The following is a 22,860-nucleotide window of genomic DNA, read 5'->3' on the forward strand; positions in this document are numbered from 1 at the left end:
AGTGTGTACGGGCTTAAATTGGTAATAGATATGCATGTGCCTGAGCTGGTAGTGTGAGTGTATATGCCTAGTAGGGGTGTATGCACCTAGTGAGTGTATGTATGCTTAACTGATTTTTATGTGTGCATGTGCAATTGTACACTACACCCTCCTGTCTAACAGCGCAATATTGAGATCCTGAGTGTTGGCCTGACCCCTCAGGGCAACACAGGAGGCAAAATATGCATACAGAATTACAAACAATTAAGACTTTGATCTATTTTGAATTCTTATGATAAAATTGGGTGACTGGAAAAACAGTTTTACCCCAGGGCATAGGTTATGTAAAAGAAATTAGCGAGAGGACACTTAGGTACAGGAAGAATGAATATGTTCTTTTTTTTAGGTGAGAAGTTGTGGGGAAGGCACTAATGAAGACTCTTGCTATGGTATTTGATAAGAATGGGAGACAAAATGGCAGTTGACTGGAGAGAATGAGGTGACACGTAGACCAGAAGGAAAGGAGGAATGATCACAGGTATTATAGAAAGGGAACTGGCTCAGGTACGTAAATGACAGGGAAGCTGAAGAGGTTGCATTGACAGTGAATGTTGGGAGAAAGAAAAGGAGGACGACATACAAATTTAAGAGTATATCAGAATTTAGAAAGATGGGTCACAGAATAATAGACACTGGAAAAACAGCTATAGATATATGATTGAAAAGACAAGGCCCTCCAACATTTCAGTTAAAAGTCAGTCATGGCAGCCAGTCACATTGGTGGCAATGAAAATTAAATAGTCAGGGCTGTTCAACTGGCAGCCTGCGGCCCACATGCAGCTTGTGAGTAGTTAAACTGTGGTCCACAGGACTCATCAATATGCCTCCAGCACCCAGGGGATGAATGTCATTGCTATTTCTCCTGCCCACCACTCTATTAGGTGACTAAAGTCAGCAACTGGGAAAAAGAGGTTGTGGGGTAGCAATGTTCACCACCTCAGGTTAAGAGCTGTGCTGATGCAGTGGGTCTGGCAGCTGTGCTGACAATCTGCTGCCCCATTGCTAGAGGTGGGTTGTCCAGTCTGCAAAAGCCCCACAGGCCAGACCTATAATGTAAAGATGAGGAAGGCCAAATTCAAGCATGCCAACAAGACAGCAAAAGATAACCGTATGTGGATGTGGAACCTCAGTGGAAGAAGTAAGATTGGAGATATTTGGAGAAACAAATTGGTTTGAAGGATAATTTATTTAGGATAAGAAGGCTAATTCTTGAAGGTAGAAGCGAAACAGGCAGAGGAAGACAGAACAGTTAAGAAAAAGAAAAGAAATGAAATAGGAAAAAAGAAAGGACCTGGAGGCTGGGGTGGAAGGATCAAAGGTACATGACTCAAGGTTTGAGACTCACGTCTAACTTCAAATTTTTTGAAAGGTAGGACAGAATTGATGAAGTGTGTGTGTTGGGGTAGTGGGGGAAGAGGAACAGGAAAAAGTAATGTGGTTAATATTATTCATGTGTTTAAAGTTATTTCTTTCATCCTGGGTAGAAAGGCATTACGAGGAGGTGTGGGATGAAGTTTTAAACAGTTAAATGTGTAGAAGAACTGATATATGTGTGTAGGCATTAATCAAAGAGGAAAACCAGAACAGTTCAGAAAGGAACAGAATGTAGCAGAAGCAGTTATGCTTAATGCAATACAAGCTAATGGAAAAGACAACTCCCACACCTTAAAAGTGCAAGTACACAACTTTAACAACACTACCTAAACAATCACAGACTTAAGGCAGAATACAGGCTGCCCTCCCCAAATCCAAATTACCTGCTAGAATCTGAGCTTCTGAAAATGACAGTGACATTAAGGAAAGGAAAGGAAAACCTCAAGGGCAGTCCATTATATTTTCATCCACTTCAGTGAATTTGAGGGAAGACAGTGTGACAAGTGACCATTCATTTGCACCAATAACAGAGCCATTTTAGTACATCCAGAAGTCATACTTAGAGTAGGAGACCAGAATCATTATAAATACTAAAACCTAACCATAGGGTAAATAAGTTATTAAAGGATTATTGTTCAAGCAACACACTGTTAACAGTTCACATAAACAAACTTAACTTTGATTAACTCTAAACAGATCATACTATAAGTCTCCCTAGCCTCCTCCACCAGCTCCCAAATATCACATCAATAAAAATGCATCAACCAGCCAACTCATAGGCAATGCCTATCAAGCTAATCTGATTTCAGTCAGAATGCATTTTCTAAAGGAGTTCTGTATTTCAGTGCATTTGTGACTATGTTTATTTAACATTTACCTGAAGTCACTGCACCTTTAAAATTTGGGGAACCTGTCAGGAAGGAGGCAACGGTAGCATCCAAGAGGAAGTACAGGAATACAGATGCCAGCTTGCATTATTGCATAAGGCTGCACCTAAATATCCACATAATCCCTGAATTTGTAACTCACTTTTCTGTGCAATACTGTATTTACTCACAAACCACACATAAATTTTCCTCAAAAATTAGCCAAACACTTGGGTAGGGGGCATGTCTTAAGTGGGGAAACTGACTTTCTGCTGGAAATAGCAGCATGGAAAAATGGTAGAATGGCTGCAGCTTCTTTCTTTTCTCTTTCTTCCAGAAGCTGTGTGGAGGGAGGTGCTTTCCAAAAAAGTAAGTGAAGGTGCTGCAGGGAAGGAGTCCAGGAAGGGTAGATCTGGGGGTGGGGATGCACTGGTATGGTCACACCCTGCTTTGATTCCTGCTTCACCCACGTTTAGAACCAACTATCCTACAGAAGCCATGGCATTTCTATTCAAGCAGCACTGATAGAGTTAACTGACTTGACAGCTCATTATAATCTACCTGATCCCTGCTAATGACTCTTCATTTCACAAGTGTTAAAAACCCTCATCCTTTTTAATGGTCTTGATGTTCTATCAATCAAACCAGCCTTACATTGACAAAACTGCTGCGGTCTGTTAGCTACTCTTGGTCTCTCCTCTATTGCAGAGTTCTGCATGCTGTTTATACATCTTTTCAAAGACCTAGATCTGAGAATGGAGTCCAGTCTTCATCAGTAGCTACAGTTTCAGCTTTTGGTTAAGCAGCCAAAAGCTGCTGACAATTCAGTTGTGAAAGGGTTAAAACTAGCTTTTGCCTGAAGAGGAAAGGAAGGATGAGTGAATTGAAGATTAAGCTCTGTCCCTCCTGCATATGGCCTAATTGGAAAAAAATATTTTCTTCTTCATTCTGCTTTCCCCCCAAAAAAGGTACATGTCTTACTTGGTGGCATGTGGTATGCGATAAAAAATGGTAACCCTCCTGTGTCCCATGGAATGTCAATATCTTTCTTCACCCAGACTTTAAGACTTATATTTTACTTTAGAATTGACCTCTCTACCATCAATAAGTGCACCAACAAAAGTATATTTCTATGAATTCTTCTGACTACAGAGAGAGACAGAGACTGAAAACAGGGAAGACAGCAGTAAAAAAGAAACAGAGAAACCCCCCCCCTCCAAACCCGAAACCAAAACAAAAAAATCAACCCCCTCCTCTCCACCCCTCCAAAAAAACCCAACAAAACAACAAACAACCAAAAAACAGATCCACAGATCCTCAGGGACTCTGACTTGTGTGGAGATTTAGCTTTAGTAATTATCACTTTACTCTCAGAACAATCAACTGGAAGCACTGTTACCTTTAATGATTGCTGGGGAAAAAAGTGCATGACACCCTGCAGTAATGTTCTCTGGATCACTCACTCTGCATTCTGCTTACTGTACTTTGCCAAACATCTTTAACTTTTCTTTTCAAAGCTTGACACTGCACATTTATTTTTACTGCTGCAAGTCCAAACTTTGTGATCACAAAAGTAACCTCTTAAATATCTAATTTTGGCTTCAGGTTGGAAGTTTTGGCTGTCTTCTCCCAAGGAAGCATATCTTTCATTTCCAAATGCTTCAGTTATAGAACAGGCTCCTTTAGAAGCTGAAATATGACTGTGAAGCATGATTCAAACAGTTACCAGAGAGGTGTCTGCCTCTCCTATGACTCAGACCATCATAACACTTCACCTTAGGTAGAATATGTAAATTTCCAGAATGAATTTTATACTCCCCACCAAAACAAAACCCCTTCAGAATGAAATTAAGGAAGTGAGAGCTGATAAAGACATATTAGTTCATACATTCTATGTCCTTACCAGAACAAGACTAATCCCCCACAGTATGCTTTCTAGGTCTTGTCCAATCTAGCTTTGAATAGAAGAATCAGTGGAGCTTCCAACACTTCCTATGGAAAATTATTCCACAGCTTAATAGACAAAACTGTTAGGATTTTTCCCCTAATGTTCAGCTTGCATTTTCCTTTACTCAGTTACATCTTATTACAGTTAGTACAATCTCTATGGGCACCTTAAATGAGTCCTCTTCATTTTTTAAGTTTATGCCCTTGAATTACTTGTTACTGGCTTTAATCTGGCTCTCCTCTTAGTCAACACTGAATTTAAACATGTTCATTATTTTAATCTCTCCAAAGAAAATCAAAACTTATATATATATTTTTTTCCTTTTTGATTTTCTTTGAAGTTTTAGAGTTCAGGTACTCACAACTACACAACCTATATGGACATTTTGCATGCATCCACATAAGCATGCACGTGCACTCTGTGGTGCTTCAAAGGCACCCAGTGCACGTGGTAGCAATTTGTGCCACCTGAAACCAGAGCCTGGCCGGCCAGAGCCAAGCTCTGGCTTCTGGCTGGGCTCCTTACATCTGCATCACTATAGCTGCAGCTCAGTGAGGCACCCAGAACCCCAGGCTGCCAGATGTTCCTGGGGAAATGCACATGTACATTTGTCTGGATATGCCCTTTGAGGTGTTATGTTCATTCTTACAGGGATTTTTTCTAATTTTTCAATCCTTGTTGTTTGGAATATACTTCATTTGGTATTATTATTTACTTCATATATGACTTGCCTCTTTCTAAGTAGGATTTGGACTCCCAAATCTTGCAGATAACTCAAAATTCCTACTAATTTTAGTTAGATTTCTTCACATTTACTTTAGGGGAGGAAATTTATTTAGGGAAGGATCACTTATATGGTTACAATACCAACTAGGTTGCACACATGTTTCTGCTAGAAAGTCTCTCATTACAGCAGCGTTCAATGATCTTCTAGCATGAGTTCACCTGTACCAACCCCATCCCCACCCCCTGTCTACCTTCTCCCCTCCTGAAGGGAGTTATTTTTGTGCTTCCTGGGGCACCCATTATCCCTTCTTCTAGAAAAAGGAAAGTTTGCAGGTAAGCGCAAAAGAAAAAACAGCAACAGCTGAAAACACCTATCCAGATACCCAGCAACAGATGAAGATCTGAGATCTTGTAGGATTGCTCTGTACATATGGTGCCCCTCAGCTGAAAGAAGAGAAAGCATTCCTATTGTCTTTTCACTTGATTTCCCTGTCCACTGTTACATTACATAGCAGAGTTTCTCCCAGGAGGTTGAACTTCCCTCTGTCAACTCTTCCTGGGGACCAGAAGAACCAGAGTTGGATGAAAGGCTGCTGTGCCTTCGGAGACCAGGGTCATCCTGTTCTGGAGAAGGCATGGAGGCAGCTTCTCCCACCCCTCCCATACACTGGGAGGTAAAGAGCAGCCTTTAGCTGCACCCCCACAGTTTCTCACTGCAGTTCCTGGTGTGAGAGGCAGGCAAGGGCTTGGTGAGCTTCTCTGTCCACTGAGCTGCTGGGCACCAAGAGCTGAGCTCAGGGAGCAGCACAGCCCCTTACTTGCTTCTCTCCAGAGTTCCCAGTGTCAGAAGCAGGCGAAACCTTTGCTGTGCTGCTCTCGCTGCCTGACTGCAGGACACTGGTAGCCAAGCACAGAGAGTCCACAGTGTGAGAAGCAGACAGGGGCTTTGTCTAGCTGCTCCAGTTTCCCTGGGAATAGGAGGACTGGAGCAACCCAGGATTTCCCCAAACCAAGATTACCTTCTTTTTGGGAAGGTACAACAAGCCAGGCAGAGGGGGAGGTTGCAGACTGAACTGCTACTACTGCCCCTCTCAGAATCACTTCTACTAGTAGACAATTTCACCACTAGAACTGAATGTTTGCACGCAGTCAAAGTGCAGATATAATACTGGTAACTGTCAGAGCTGTATTCTAGATACCAGGAGGACTTCCAAAGCACCACAGCCAGTTGGGTGGCTAACTCCCATTGACTTTCAATAGAAGTTAGGTGCTTTCTGCTCTTTAGGCTTTTGAAAACACTCCAAAATAAAATAAAACCAGGCCATTCACAGAGCCTTTTGTTACAACCTGGGCCACCTTACTGTAGATCACTGGTTCTCAAACTCTTTAGCCTCAAGGCACTCTCTGGAAAATGCCAGCTCTTAACATTCACTTGTTTTTTGACTATGGAAAAGTAATCAATTATTTCACCCCCTGAAGAGACCTCAGAAAGACCTTGGTTAAAATGTTTTTGACACCATGGATACCTATGTTAGCTTGTATATGTTTGTAAACACTTAACTCTGATAATATTGCACAGCCTTCCTTTGCACCTTTAAAAAGATCTCAAGGAACCCCATGATGCTGTGAAACCCTGGTTCAGAATCACTGGTCTAGATCAATATTTTCATATTAAGCATTGTTTATAGTTCTGCGGTTATATTTCAGTTGAAATGACAGTGCTCCACATGACAAACCGATTTGAATTAAATTTTCAAATATGGTTTTGAGAGACACTGTGTCCAATGCATTACTAAAATCCCTCTACTACCACATCTATTGCATTTTCTTTATCCACTAGTTTTGTCATTCACTCCAAGAGTTCCAGATTGCCCTGCATGATTTGAAAAAATATTTTTTGTTTCATAGTCTGAAAAAAAGAAAAATGTTTCAAAACTGATGTCTTTGTGCAGTGACTTCATGTCATAACATTTTTACCATGAAGATTCTCCTGTGTGTAATATTTTTAGAATACATTTTAAACTCTTGATGCTAATGTGACATACAAGTTTCCAACCTTTATAATTCCCTGTTACAAAAAAGGATGATTTAAGCTATATATTCCACTTTGATTTATAGAGTGTCAAAAAACAAAGTCCCATAGGGCTACTTCCTTTCTTGGGGCTTCTGTTACTTTCTTCACTACTCTGAGGTTCAAGATCAAGCACAAATCTTTAACTCAATATATAGGCCATATGTGGGGGAAGGGGTGGTGGGAGAAGAAATAAGAGGATATCTGATCCTTTAATCATAGGTCACTGATCTGAATTGCAGATTGAATACAAAGTTTTATTCTTTGATCATGAATCTGACCTGGAAATCAGCAGCTTCTACCACTGTCTATAAGATATTCAATTAGGCTACTTGTAGATGTTAAAAAAATGCTTTAAACTCAGTGTGCTCCCGCACCAAGCCCAGCGCATGCCCAGACAAAGCAGTGCTTCAGTTGGACCCAGCTTTCCCAACGCCTGTAGAAATGGGGCACTTTACTGGGGCTTTGTTGGCACTTTTAGCTAATAGCTGATTCAATCAGCTATTAGCTAAAAGTGCCAAAAAGCCTTGCTGAAGAACCAAATCCACACAGACGCTGCAAAGCCAGGTCACAGTAATGCGCTGGCTCTTTTGGTAAAGCGCTTTCTTTTTTAACGTGGGCAAGCAGCCTGAGACTGGTGGATGAAGAACTTAATTGTCCACAAAGCTAAAAAGACAAAATTGAAGACTCAAAATTTCCCTTTTTGTCAAGATTTGTGTTGTTTCTCTTCTCATCTTTCCACCAAGTTTTCTGTACGGTGTACAATCTTTTGTTGGTTTTTTGCATGCACATCTTCAAATCTTTTTCCTCATTCACTCTGTATCCTGTGTTCCTTATGAATCCAGCCACAAAGTCTGTGATCTTCCCATGCAGAATCATCTCTTAAAGACTTTGAGTTATACATTGCATACAATGCATCAGGACCTTGGACAAATTCACTTCACTGTGACACTCTTTCCCCTCCCACTGTCTTATATACCTAGACTATCAGACTTTCTTAAATTACAACTTTCTTCATTAGAAACCACACTGTGGGCATTTGGGAAGGTCCACTTATAGGCAAAGAACAAATGCATCAAATAAGGATAAGCAATATACTTTCCAGCCCCTTGAAGATTCCATATTTTTCTAGACAATTTGTGAGACTGAATCTTACAAACGATTTTCACTTTTTTTCCCCCTGAAACTGATACAAACCTCATCTATGCATGATTATATATAAAAAGTGCATATTATTCTTATAGAACTGTTAAACCCAGGAAGAACTTCAAACAAAAGTAATTTCCTTGAAGACCAACTTAACAACTCAGGCATTTCTATAAGATGAGCTATTGAGACGGTTAATGCACTTGAAACATTTCAGACATTCATAACTTATTGGTTGGGTTTACACTATGCCACATTACATTAGTGTCAATGAATACCCAAAGTTAGAGAAGCATTTTTGTCCATTTCTGAATGCTACTTTCAAAAATATAAAAGGAATAAGACAACAATTTGGATAATTTTCTTTATAATAAGCAAAGTCTATCCTACAAAAACATGAAATAGATGACCAATCTTACTGATAATGCCCAGGCTGAAATGTCTTCATTTTACTCAAAGTAGCAGTTCAGATCTGAAACGGATTGGATACTTGTTGTTTATTTTATATTGAGCTAAATGGTTTCATAATCCGTCATGAAAGCAAATAACTAATTGCTAAGAACCCCTGAGTAAACCAATCCCCAAAATAAATCAGCATCTATGTAGCCTGAGCCCTATTCATTTTTCTGTTCTTACTTACAACAGATTCAGGACCACACTATCTAAGATGTAGCCTCCAAATGTAAATGGGAGTTAAAGAACAGAGACCTGTAGAAATCTCATTTGATATATTTATGTATGATTACCATCAGTCTTTAAACTACTATGTAAAAAAATTAGTCAGTTTTACATCTTCTTCAGCATTTGGAGACACAAACAGATAGACAGGGCTACCGTAGGTTTTCCAGTTTTCCACTAAATTCTGAAGATGACTCCTCTGATGGAAAACATCACCATGGGTTTTGATGGGTTTTTGCATTAAAACACACATTTTCAAATCAGATATTTCACAGCAAGTAAGTACATTCCTGATGGCAAATAATGGTTTCTTTTAAGAGCATGGCAGTTTTGTCACTGATGGTACGTGGCTTTAGTACTTTGGGAGAGGAAAGGCAGCTAAGTCTATTTGAAACAGTCCCTCAGCAATTTAATTTTTTCTTAACACCAGATCTCTGCTCTCTTCTCTCTATAACTTGGAGCCTTTGCAGTCTGGGAAAATCTCTAAATGTTTGCTACTGTTTTGGATTCAGGACTTACAGATTCTCTATTTCTGAAAAATAGTTAGTTATAAGACTATTATACAGGATAATTAAGTCAAATTAAGTTAAATTTTTAGGTTTTGAAAAATGAGGTTTTTTTATTGTGACCACAATCTGACCACAATTTCTGCCTATGTAGTATGAGCTCAGTTTTCTCTCCTGCCCGTAGCAGGGGGTTGGACTAGAAGATTTACAAGGTCTCGTCCAATCCTACATCTATGAATCTATGATTTTGCCCAACTTGGAGGACAATCATTTTGTTTTTGGCAATAAATGATTAAATGTACCTTTATATTTTAAAAATTAACTCATGGTTAATAATCCGAGGTACTGTTTGCAACACAGATAAAGAAATGTGGTTCATTGTATAAATGCTGTTTTTACTGCCTGAGGACACCATGGCTGGTCTGCCATGAGGGGATCACTCCATTGTAGGGTCTTTGGTGACATAGAAGAGTATACAGAAGGCAAGGCTGCAGAATCATTATGCTATGCAGATGTCCGTGTACTCTTTGACACCTCTAAGGTTGGTGGTGGCAAGTGTAAATTAGGTTGACAGAACTGTACTCAGTTACGGTCTGGGTACAGGCCAGTGCGCAGTAAAACAAAGTTATGAAGGCACAAAGGGCATCCCTACAACTTCCTACCCAGCTGTGAGAGGACTTGAAACAATTTTAACCTGACAGTGAATTAGCCACCAATTAGCTCTGTTTGAAAACCTAATTTTTTGTTTGTAATTAATGTAAAGGAATCTGGTCCTAGAATGAAGACCTCAATATTAAATTCATCCTGGAAAGCTTCGGGGCCATGGAAAGTCTGAAGGCTACAGAAATGAATCCAAGGACTGACAGTATGAATATACAGAAAATACAAACCAGAAACACATGCTACCTATTAAGAACAGAAATCTATCCTGGCCCCCCTTGTACACAGGTACCATACCTATAGATGTGGACAATTCATATAAAGTGATACCTCTCTTTCTAATGTCACTGTTTCTAGAAAGAAAGTCAGAATCAGTCAGGATTTCTATCAATGCTGTCTAGTTCTGAAGAGGGCATTCACCTGTGTGTCTAAAGACACAACAAAGTTAGAATCTCATCTTGCTTCAAAACATCATGTTTTGATGATCATGCAGATACCCGTCCAAGTATGAAAACTGTCTGAACAATAGCTGAGAAATATACACTGCATTACCCATCTCCAAAACATACAGCTGTGATCTGCATATAGCAGGATGGATGAGAAGATAACAGTAGAACTAGTCTGTTCACCCAGGCACCCAACCTGGCTGGTGGAACAAGTGTTAGATACATAGCTGCAGTGACACAGTTGCCAACCCAAGAAATTTTTTTTACTCACAATATGCAAACATTTTACTGACAAACTTTTTCTGACATGTTTTTACTGTCAATAAAAAAAAAATATTGAATTGGCAACTTTGTGCAACTGCAGCAATGTTTTTACACCCTGCTGCACCCACCAAAGTTCACTGCAAGGCTCCAAACAGCACTCCCGCTTAGATACCAGGTGGTGCTGCTCTCTCTCTCTGTCCAGCATCAACAGTTGCCTGGAATGTAGTTTCATTCCAACAGGGATCTTAAAACAAGTTCAGTGTTTCAGTTTTTTATGTATGGCTTAATTTTTCTTCAGACTTCACAAACAGGCATTTTTAGGCTGGATTTTGATGGACCATCTGTAAATTTATGGACAGTTGGCAACCCTGACTGGAAGCTTGCTTTTTGCTACCTCTGCCTTTCCAGAAGTTGAGAGAGGGCCTTTGGCTGCTCCCAGAAAGAAGAAAGGCCCAGGCAGTGAGAATAGGGACCACGTCTACTGTGTCACCTTTCTGGAAAGGAAAAGCCAGGTTCCCCCTAATGCTACCTCTTCTAAAGAGGAAGCAAAGTGTGGAACCATCACATGGGGACAACAGCATATGGAACACACTCAACTATGGGGTGCATAAAAAAACTACAACTGCTTTCATCTGGGCTTTTCTGGAGAGCTGTTTTTGTAGCCATTCTAGCGTAGAATCCTATGTAAAACAACAGAGGGTAGTAGAATTGGGTGGGTGCCAAAAAAGGAAAAGAAAAGAAAAGCCATTTCTGTGGGGATGGTCCAATCTAATTAAGAGAATACCACCAAATGTGAATAATTTCAGAATTTAACAACATGAGCGGCACCAGTAAAGATGCTAATTAGCAATAATACTTGGTACTTGTAAATGAGTTTTTTCTTTCCTAATCCTTTTACACACATTAACTAACAGAACTTCCCAAGACAAATCCAAGGAAGTTAAATACATAGGACTACTCTGATCTTACAGCTGGGAAAACTGAGGCATAGAGGTTCAGTGACTTACCCAAGGCCACAGAGGGAGTCACTGTCAGAGCCAGGATTAGAGCTCAGGAGTTTCTGGCTCCTAGTCCCATGCTCAGACCACTAGACCATGGCCTCAGGACATTTCCAGCTGGTCTTCAGTCTAAAAAAAAGTAAATTCTCAAATCCAAATGTAACATGCAGATAGATAGATACTTTGAAAAAAGCTTGAATGTAATGGTATGAGTAAGAACACTAGGTTGGCAAATCCATGATGAAAAAGACAATACATTTTATCCAATCTACCTTAATTGTATATTTATATATAAAAAAGATCTGCAGAAAAAGTCTTCATTTATATTCCAGCCAATGCAAACAACTATAGAATTTCTCAGGGCAAGGGACAAATTACCTTTTCAACCCAGCCAGCATGTCATTTATATTAATGGTGAGGAATGTTAAGTTGCTCTGTGTGTAAGTAAACTCTATTAAGAAAGTCATGTCCCTTGGTGAAACTAGATCCTTAGTAAATTTTACTAGCTAAACACTGAGCTCCACGTCAGAGTAATTATACCTTTTATCCACTGTGAGCTCTCTTTTAGCTTCTTTATACTCCTTAATTTCCCACTTCAGCTAATTTAGCAGTAAAATCACAGAGGTTTACAAAGGTTAGCAACTGAGGAACTGGCGCATGAATGTTCTGTTAAGCTCCATGCACTGAAATCACATCATGTAAAAGAAGGAATTAATTAAGTAACAATTAAGTAGTGATGGATCATTGACAACATATATACACTTTGGTGCTAAAATTAATCTCCCCTGTAAAGGCAATAGATTGTGTATCTTCTCATTTATACACTAGCAAGTTTCATGCTTGAAATGTAAAAGGCCAGGCTTCACAAGAGTATCTCGTGGAAAAGGTATATTATGGCACTATTAAGATTATGTATTCTTTCTTTTGGGAAAAAGGTCAATTCATTTTTAAAAGATTCAGAGTTACATTACTGGAAATCTCTAAAGCAGTATTCACATTTCCACGGCAAGTGATTTAAAGATGACCACAGAGGCACTTTTAAAATAAAAATATTAGGGTATAACAGATGCAGTGGCCTATTCCTATAGTATCTCCTTTCTCCAGTTGCCATACTGCTTCCCTGTATTAACATATACTGGCAGCTGGCCCAGTTAATCTTCAATTCTAGAAGCCTCTTACCAGATGAAAAATCCTTGGTTCATTCACACCTTGTAGAAAGGATGACAGGGCATAAGTGACATCCAGATCCATTTAGAATATACTTTCTGTCTGATTTTCCCTTGCCTTGCACCTTCAGTAGTCATTTATAGCTGTACAATGTGAGCACAAAATGTACATTAAATGCTGCCAGACGTGTGAGCAGAGAATGCTGATTTGGTTGCATTATTTTGCACAGGTGACTACACAAAGTTCCAGGCGGTGAAAAATCAAGCCCCATTTATCTAGGTTAAACTGTTTTTGAAATAAAACATGTTTTATAAAAAAAAAACAAATTGGCTGCAAAGTTACTGGGACAGCATGCTGCTTTCTAGATATTTAGCACATAAAGTATTACATATTAAACTAATTCATGACAAGCATGTCTTATTTCTGCTTCGTTTTGGTAAAACACTGCTGCATTTCTCCATATTAGGGCATATTTTATATGTATTTTCTATATCCTCAACTTCATTCTATCTTTTCCCATGCTTCTAAACCTGCCATGCTGGTATCTTACACAAGTGCCTATAATGCTATATATGTGCACTAACAACAAGAATTAATGCTAGAGTTACTGTTTTCTCAGGTGCTAGCCCCAGTCCATCAGCATTCAATGCTGTTCTGCTTTCCTGTTTTAGTATGTGTAAAACAGTATGTTATTAACCTCTACAATTTTTCCAAATATATTCTATTATAGAAATGTAGCTCTCTGATAGTGAAAGATGAATTCCAGATTATCTTCCAGTTTTCAACCTGTAGATGCTTACACAAATTATTTTAGGGCTGCAAATTTAAGACCTGATTTGCTCCAGTTGAAGCATATGGAAAAACACCTATTTATTTTCAAAGGAGGGTTATACCCTTAATAGGCAATATTTGCTCTTTATACATTTGGAGATTAATTTAACATCTTTCCTGATGAATATTTCTAAGACTGTTTATAGCGCACTGCTACACACATATTTTTCACTAAGGAATAATATGGCCATGGCAACTAAGACCGGCTAATAAGGAACAGAAACATTAGATATTTTATTGCACCAAGAAGCACATAACACTACCTAGGAATATTGCAACAGTAGATGTTGTCTATTGGTGTTTCCATAATACTCTTTTCTTATATTAGAATTATTATGACAGTTATCAGGTTATCCAAGATCAAGACTCTGGCTCTCTTGCTGGCTTTCAGACACTTTCCTGGCATATCAAACCATGTTTCCTAAGAACAAATGAACGTTCTTTTATTACTCAATTATTGTAAAGTGCCATTTTCTCTAGCTCTACAGTTTCTTAGAATATCCTCAGAGGTTAGTTTGAATGGACAGAAAAGAGGGGTGTGTGTGTGTGTGTGTGTGTGTGCGTGTGTGTGTGCGCGCGCGCGCACGCCTGCACGCTGGTACATGTAAGTGGCATGGGTGTCCACAGCTATTGTACGCTATTTTAAGATAGGTCACACCACAGGCCAAATCGGGGCAATTCAAGAATAATGGAACTGTAATTTCCTCCCTTATAGAAGCTTTCTTCTTTTCAGCACAGAGTGCACCTTGACGCAGGAGAGAATCTGTTTAATGAGGCTTTGCCCAGCACTAACGTCATTTCCCAAATATGGAGTCTGATTGTAATCTTTATGCTGGTTTAAATATAGAATAATTCCATTAAAGTCAATACAATTAAATAGTTGCCCAACAAGTATGAGATCAGAATTGGCCCCCTGGTATCAGATCTGAAAGAGCCCCTGAAGCAATCTGATAGAGATAAATCATAAGTTGTGCCTACTTTTCAAGCATTTCATTGAAATAAACAATGATGATGGATGGAAATGTTTCATTGTACACAGGCAAGTTGCTTTGCCTCAAGTACAGAAAATACTGCTAGATTAATGACACTTTGAAAAATATTGTCAGAATTCCAAAGATACCATATAAAGTCTGCCTGCCCTTGAGGGCTGATGCTACTGTTTGAAGGCATATTTCCCTCCATTACATTTTTATGTCATCATTACAAAAATTAAATGAAAATTATCTAAAGGAAAATAAGATTAAAAGTTCTGACTTGGGAGACTCAGAGTTAAGGCTGTAACACTGCTCATAATTCACCTTGCCATGTCTAACCACTTCAAGTCCAGAATGAAAAAATCACTGGTTTTCCTTTCCTATTCTTAACACCAAATGATATTCTTGAAGTTTGATGCAAAACTAAAAAATGGCGATCATGTAGATTTTGCCAAATTCTGCCAGATTATGAACCATTAAAAGTTTTGGTCTAGAGTCTCCTCATCTCTCTGCAGACAGTAAAGATAGGTAGGGGATCATATTGATAGGCCTGCTCTACCCCTGGCTAACTTCACTCTTTTGCAAGAAGAAGTTCTTCTTTCCAGAACTTTTAAGACAGCTTTTGGAAATAAATCTTGATGATGAGATATTTCTAAAATTTATCTTTATTAAAAAGCCCTATAAGCCTAACGAACATTAAAGAAAAAATATTTGTCATGGTGTAGCAGTCTGCAGAGAGAGCGTTGTTCTATTCTATTGGGCGGATACTTTTAAGTTTCTGAAGCAGAGGATTCTTTTGTGGAGTTGTAGGAAGTCCTATAACATCTTCTTGATGTACTACAAGGCCCAGAAGCCATTGCTGATATGTGCATAGTCAGCCTCAATATATTTTCTTAAAACAAATGTTCTAAAACGCTACAGGACAGCACACCAGGGAGTTGAAATGAACAGAATGGACAAGCTAGAACTGAAAGGTCAGATGACCATAAAAGAAAGTCTTTACTGTTTTGCAGTGTTTAGGTCTCACTCCTTTTCCTTTGGGCAGGTGAAGATTTGTCTGTTAAACTGCCTTCCTACTGTAGTGGAAAAGCCAAAACTACTTTTCTTTTTCAAATAAAATACTTATTTTTGCCCTACTAGATCACCCGTGAGCATTTTTACATTCTATTCCAGCCAAAGTACAAGAATGAATGCAGGGTGAAATCAAGGTGAAGAGATAGTCTTTGGGTTGAATTTATTTGCTGCCTGAATTTATGGTTCCTTTTAAGCAAAATGCTGACTTTTTCCCCCTCACTTTCCCTGTCTACATGCACATGTTCAAGAGGACGGGCAGGTATCGCAGTTTAAATACATGTTCACTGAATTACTAATGGATGTCTAACAATGCACACTGAAACTAGATTTGGTATCTCACCCTTTGGCCTTTAGAAGCGACAGTTGAAGAGGACCACAAGGAATCTGGGAAAAGAAGAGAAGCTTACCGTGGTTGTCTTTATCCGTCCACCAGGTTGTGTACAGGTCCAGCCTGATTTATTGATTAGCAAATCACAGCCTTCTCCTTCTAAACATGGAAGCATTTCACACCACTGTTTTGTTTTAATAATTCGTGCTGTAGGAAAAAAAAAAAAGACAGTTGGCAGGAAGATTCACATTTCACTTCTCTTTGAACACAGACATTAGAGAAGCTTATTTCCATCATCAGATAATGTAGCCATAGGTTATGACACAGACAGCCCCAGCCAATTTACCAAATTATTTATAGCACTTTCAGTGCCAACCAATTTTACAATAACAACAGAATTTAAAAGACAACATGAAAACTAAATAATGACCTCCTTCATTCCTAAAAGAAGGAAAAGGTACAGCCAGAGGTAACTTTGCAATAATGTACTCCTCAAAGTCCATGATGTAGTAGGAGGAGCTGTAGTTAAAGCATTCTGCTTCTTCTTTATTCATCACACCTATTTAGTAGTTTCTTAAGACCAACACAGAACTGGGCCCGAGTAGACTAGATACTGTTCAAACATGGAGAACATGAAGCTTCTGCTCTGAAGACTTACAGTCTAACTAGAAAAGACATATGCAAGTGGAAGGAAGTCATACAACACAGAAGCAAAGCGAATTATGCCACAACAGCATATGATGCGGGTTTTTGCCATTCTTTTTTTCTGTCTTTTCTTTAAAGGTGGGATTAGGCAGACTAGGCCAAGTAGAAAGAAGAGGGAAGGAAAGGCAGGATGGGGAGGGGCAGGGTAAGAGAAAGAAGAAATGTGGCAGGACACTGAGGACAAGAGACTTGGGTAATGTGTGAGGCACAAATGCTGAACCAAACAGCTAGTCACATAGAGTAGAGAAAAATCCCATAAAAAATGAAGTTTTCTGACTGTCCCAATGACTAGGATATGGCTCTTTGTGAAGCTTCTGCTACTGGATAGAGTTTCTGATGCAGTCCTGTTCGCAGCTTTCCCTAAAGGAAACTGCCAGGTGGCCTTAAAACAAGAGAGGGAGCTCTCACTGGGTGAAATAAAGAGGAGGCAACCCTGTAGGGGAACACTGCATCTTCAGGCAGGAAGCAAACAGGGACTACTAATCCCTTAACTTCTACTATGCATCTTCATTGCATGTTCACTACATGTTCACCACTGCAAATCTGTGTCTTGTACTAGGTCATTAAGAAATATTTGTTTTTGTTTTGACATCCTCTTTTTGGAAAGTAGAGGTGCACCTCTCCCTTATGCACTGTTAGTGGGGAGTTTGTTTGGGATATTTAAAAAAATACAGAAACACAGTTTGTTAGAGAAAGCGAAATCAAGGAAACACATCTTGCACTTAAGAACAAAGGGCCATCACAAACTTCACCCCCTTCTACTCTACAGGAGTTCATGCCACAGTCTCAAGCCAGCCCCAGAGAAAGTTCTGTCTCCATCCCTTGCACAAATGTCTGCTTGGGCAATGGGCAGAACAAATCACATTGTCAACACTCTGGAACAGAGACAGTGCCTTCCTGTATTCTCCTTCTTACAGAACATCTTCTCAGTGGATAAGCAGAGCCAAGCAGCATTAAAAAGTAAGAGCTCAAAAAGGACTACTGGAAATAATCTAAAAAAATTAGGTAAAGCAAGATCTGCAGTGAGTGCAAGTAGCTAGGAAGTGAATTGCTAAACTGCTTCTATGTCTTGACCACTTGAAGGCAAATTCCCAATACCACAAAACAATAATAAGAATTAAAGCTACAATGAACAATCTTTTAATGAAATTTGAGCTAGCATTCTGATGTAATAAACCAGGTCTCTAAATACTTTGGCATCCAAACTGATCACATGTACCCTTGTTTGAAGGTTCAGGACCAAAATGGGATCTGCAAAATTAACTTAGGATATCTGCAGACATTCATTGTAGCCAATCTATGATCAAGTGGCTTACTTTAACCAACATGGCCATAGATTGGGAATGGCATGTGCATGTTTGCCAGTGTGTGGAGCCATGCCAGGTACCCAAAGTAAGTTGGAGTGGGGAGAGACGAAAGCTGTATCTGGGTTTTAGCAGGTCTGTGGTGGCTGGTGGGATTGCAGAGAATTGGCAGGTTTGCAAGGGTGGTTGGTAGATCCACAGTGGGGTGGCAGTTAGGTGTCTGCCTGGGAGTGGAGGTCAGGATGCCAAAAATAGCATGGTCAGGTTGTGTGTATGTGGGGGGGCGGGGCGCTAGGAAGAACAAGAACATGGCCTTTTTTTGCTCAATCTAATCTCCCTCAACATCTGTACAGATGGGCACTTAGATCAACCTAACTTTAGCTAGGGTGATCTAAACCAGTGGTCTCCAACTTTTTTATGGTGAAGATAGGCACCATAAGTAAAGGGCACCCCAGGATCTACTGCCCCCTGCCCCCCACTTCTCAGACAAGGCACCCAGGTTCTGATCCAACTCACCCAGCCTGGCCCAGGTGGCAGGGGGCGTGGCTCATCCCAGCCATGGGCATCTTGCTGCTCTCAATCGTGCAGCTTCTGACAGGCTGAGATCGACTTTCAGAGGCTCCATGATTGACCAGTTGATTGAGATCGACTGATTGGTGACCACTGATCTAAGCATAATGTCTGCATATACCCTCAGTTTTCACCTCTGCTTCACAGTCTGCCAACTAAAGCAGAGTCCTGCCGTTCCATTTCACACCACTAATGGCACTCTTTACATGGAATGCAGAACAATATATTTATCAGGGTATCAAGTATCATCATTAATAATTAAACTTGAATAACACTAGTCGAGATAAATGAATAATGTGTATTGCCTGAGAGAGTATCTGCATTTTTATTGTGTTTGTTCACTAAAAGTGAAAGTCAGCCCTCTGCCAGAGAATGGGCAAAAACCTTTCAACCTCTTATATCCCACTCAAGCCCTATTATACAGTCATAAGTGGCACTTAAGTGATGCACAGGCTTTGTGTTGGCCTTCTATACAGGGCTGATTTTCATCCTAAGAGTCTGATCCTGTGAACTGCTTTGCATCTCCTAAGTGCTGCATCCCAAGTGCTGCATCCCTTGACCTCACTGAAGCTAACAGGAATTGAGGATGCTTAGCACCTTGTAGAATTATACTCTTAGAAACTATAAGAGGAATCACACCTATACGATACCAAGTATCTCTGATTTGATTTGCAAAATTCAGCAGTTTGCAATGGATCTTCTAGCTATTTGTATGAAGGGTATGATCTTTCTGCATATTATGGATTAAAGTAGCTTCAGTAGAAAAAAAATGTTTGAAAAGATTACAAATTATTTTAAAATTATTTCTTTCCAAATGCTGAAACTAAAGGCGGTGATGACAATCATAATTACAGTTCTAACCTTGCTTGCCAGATTATATATGCCTCCCTATAAAACAGCAGTTTTCTTTTCTGTATTTCCTTTACTCATATGCTTGTTATTTATTTAGACAATTGCCAAATGCTGCATCTCTAGTAAATCTCCCAACTAGAAAACATCATCTCTTTGTAGCAGGAAAAAAACCAAAAACCTGTAAGATATACCTGGTCCAACAGCAACAAACGCAAAATGTTATAGCTATCTAAAAAGATATGGAATTAATAGAATCACAGAATCAATGAGTCGGAAGGGACCTAAACAGATCATCTAGTCCGACCCCCTGCCATGGGCAGGAAGGAGCACTGGGGGTGGCAGGGGGTCGGACTAGATGATCTGTCTAGGTCCCTTCCGACTCATTGATTCTATGATTCTATGATTTGTTTGTTCACAAATAAAATACAAATAGAAAGAGCTCAACAAATGTTATTAACAACTTCTGAGAAAGTAACTGAAAAACAGGAAAAAAGAAAATAAAATGGTATTAACATTTTTAATAAATAATATCAGTCATGCATAAAAAAAAAAAGAAGCACTAGGATACAGAGATTGCCATTGCAGATCACAGGGATAGCCCTTCAGCCTGTCATAATGGCATATGATCCATTCACATGAAATGAATAATCATATGATATTATGACAGACCTGGTATGAGAACCCAATTGGAGTAAAGAGATAGAATTGTCTTATATTTTGTCTTTGTCACCAATTCTAGATACTGTAGATAAAGGCAGAAGAATCCTGTAACACAGCGTGGGCCATCCATTTTGACAGGTAGACCCTCCCCTCATTATCCTTCCACAGTGTGGGCCATCCATTTTGACCACAAGTCAAGTCCCATGCCCTCCCTAAGGCTAGGGAGGGACATTACACATAAACAGGTTTAAGTGATCAGAAATTGATTTAATAGATTTCATAGACATTAGGGTTGGAAGGGACCTCAGAAGATCATCAAGTCCAGCCCCCAGATAAAATAAGTTCAGTGCACACAAACCAGTTTCAAATGACTGAAACTGGTTTAAGATACACTTGGTTGAATGTAGACTTAACTGATTTGAGGTGAAACCGGTTTATGCAATGTCTGTCCCAGACCCCTTCCTGGTTTAAGTTAAACCAGAGTCCCCCAGCATCCCAGGTGTTTTGCAGCCCTGGGCTGGGCTGTCTGCTCCAGGCAACAGGGCTGGCCACACCCCTCTACTCCCTAGCCAAAACTCCCGCAGAGACTGCAGGCACAGCAGGGTCTGCCTGGCTTCCCCCTAGCCCCCAGTCCTTGCCACTTGCTGCTCAAGCAGAGATCCCCCGCCTCCCTCCCATCTCCCACAGAATGGACCCCAGCCCCATGGACGCTAGCCATGTGGTATGCTAGCTAATGCTGAGAGGTGTCTGTGTGTGTGTCTCCAATTTCACTGAGACAGGCAGACAGAACAGTATCCACTTAGAGCTTTTTGGAGCTAATCAGTAGGTCAGCTAGTAATGTCCCTCCATTCCTTCCTTTGAGCAAGCTGTTTAAGAAGAGCTTGAAATAATGAGAGAGACTTTTGTTTTGTTACTGGGCTGATAAACACTATTATCAGCCCCCTGCTGGCTCTCTTGTCTGTCGGGTTTGCAGACAATATGAAGAAGCAGGGAGAGGGAGATTGAAAAGCTCAGTATTGTCACCAGGTGCATTCACTGCTCAACCCCCCTCCCTTGCCTCAGAGTCCTAGCTGGGGGCTGGGGCCTGGCAACACTCCCACCTGTTGAGCAAGTGGGGAAAAGCCTGGGATGGTGCAGGCAGGGTGGGGGTTTAAACCCCTCCCTAATCAAAGCATCCTGCCAGGGCCTGGCCATGCCCCCCCCTTCCCCCAAGCTCAGCACTATGGAAGGGAATGGAGCTCTAGCGGCTTCTAGCCTGAGCCTGTGCAGGCATGTGCCTGCATTTAGTCAGTCCAAACGGAATGTCTGTGCAGTTGCAAACCAGTTCAACCTAGGCAGGTTAGATTAACCTGCAAAGATTGAATCCATTCAGGCTCAAGCTTTTTATATGTCTGCCCCTAGCTCAAGTGACACCTGAGTAATCCCCTTGTCTTATCTGCTGCTGTTGCTCCTTGCCCCCTTCCCTATTGACCACATGCCATACACATAGGTTGCCACTTTGGGCATCCCCACTGCAATGCAGAATAATTTAAAAACCCACTTATAGAAAGGTTTCTTCAAAATTTCAGGCCAGAGGCATAACAGCTAGGGACAGTGATAGGGGACTGTTGTGGCAGCTGGGCTGGCAGCAATAGTGGCTGAAGTGTCATTCACACACCCCTTTTAAGTGGGTATTAGGGGCTGGTGCCCCATTATGCTACTGTTCCAGGCAGTAAATATAGTACAAATACAGTTATGGATTATGACCCACAAGCTCCAAAGTTTATATCCCTTGACTTCTCATCCTGTGCAATGTAAATACAGTTATCCTCATTATCCACAGAAATGTCTGATGTTTTCGTTTTAATGATAATTTGTGGCAATTAGTTTCAGAGGTTAATTATGTCTGGTGTAAGAAAAGATTTCCCATTTTATCAGCTTTTCATTTTGTTGCTTCTCAGTGTCATTCTCCTTGTCCTTTGGAAAAAGAAATGTAAATAGCCTAATAGGAACAGTAATACATAATAATTAAAAACAATGGGCCTCTGAGCTTCCTCCTGGGCTGCTTTGTGTCATAGTAGAAGTAGTATCATCAGCCATAAGAACTTTGTAGGAGCCATACTTAGATCATTTGGGTCTTTTCTCCAAAAGTAGTTAAACATACAGTAGAGAGAATAGGACTGTATCTCCCACAAATCTCTGGAACCAGAGGGACTGGCCCATCCTTTGAGGCCTATGGCATTCAACTTATTCAGTTTTGCCTCTGGATATATATATTTTAATGACTTGATAAGTTTTGTTGGCTGCTGGTTCCACTGTCCCAATCTTTTCTTACCATTGCTGCCTAAGCAATCTTGCCCTGTCCTTTGTGGCAGCCTCATTCCCCTTATTATCCCTCTATTTTATTCTACCCTGTTCTACTTCCCGTCTGTTGCTTTCATGAACTGTTCTCTCACTTTCTCTCTCTCAGCAAAATCCTTTTATATAATTTTTACACAGTTTTGTTTATATCATTTAATGCTATAAAAACAGTATCAATCCTGTATACTACCAACATGGTTGTAAATCACCAACACCCTGACCACCACTTAACCTTTATAGACTGTCTTCCTACCACAGAACTCAAAAATATGCTGCAAAGTTCAATGCATTTAACTGGTTTACAACATCCATGAGGTGAAGGTAACTTATTAT

The 22,860-nt window shown here is 40.1% G+C and overlaps 1 protein-coding gene across 7 annotated transcripts in view; it reads right to left on the reverse strand.

Annotated features, from left to right (window-relative positions):
* The window catches only part of FAM19A5 (family with sequence similarity 19 member A5, C-C motif chemokine like), an 854,206-nt gene that overhangs the window by 118,887 nt on the left and 712,459 nt on the right, over nucleotides 1-22,860 (reverse strand). For 4 of the 7 annotated variants that reach the window (XM_019509358.1, XM_019509357.1, XM_019509356.1 and 1 more), the window contains exons 3-4: nucleotides 16,176-16,303; nucleotides 11,732-11,851 (exon numbers count right to left, since the gene is read on the reverse strand). In XM_019509358.1, the coding sequence (XP_019364903.1) occupies nucleotides 11,825-11,851; nucleotides 16,176-16,303 (155 nt within the window). In that variant the 3' untranslated portion in view covers nucleotides 11,732-11,824. The remainder of the gene's footprint in view (nucleotides 1-11,731; nucleotides 11,852-16,175; nucleotides 16,304-22,860) is intronic. The other 3 variants (XM_019509361.1, XM_019509360.1, XM_019509359.1) reach the window with 1 other exon arrangement.

This window comes from Gavialis gangeticus, unplaced genomic scaffold, assembly GCF_001723915.1.
Source record: "Gavialis gangeticus isolate Ggan-Ray unplaced genomic scaffold, GavGan_comp1, whole genome shotgun sequence".
Lineage (NCBI taxonomy): Eukaryota > Metazoa > Chordata > Crocodylia > Gavialidae > Gavialis > Gavialis gangeticus.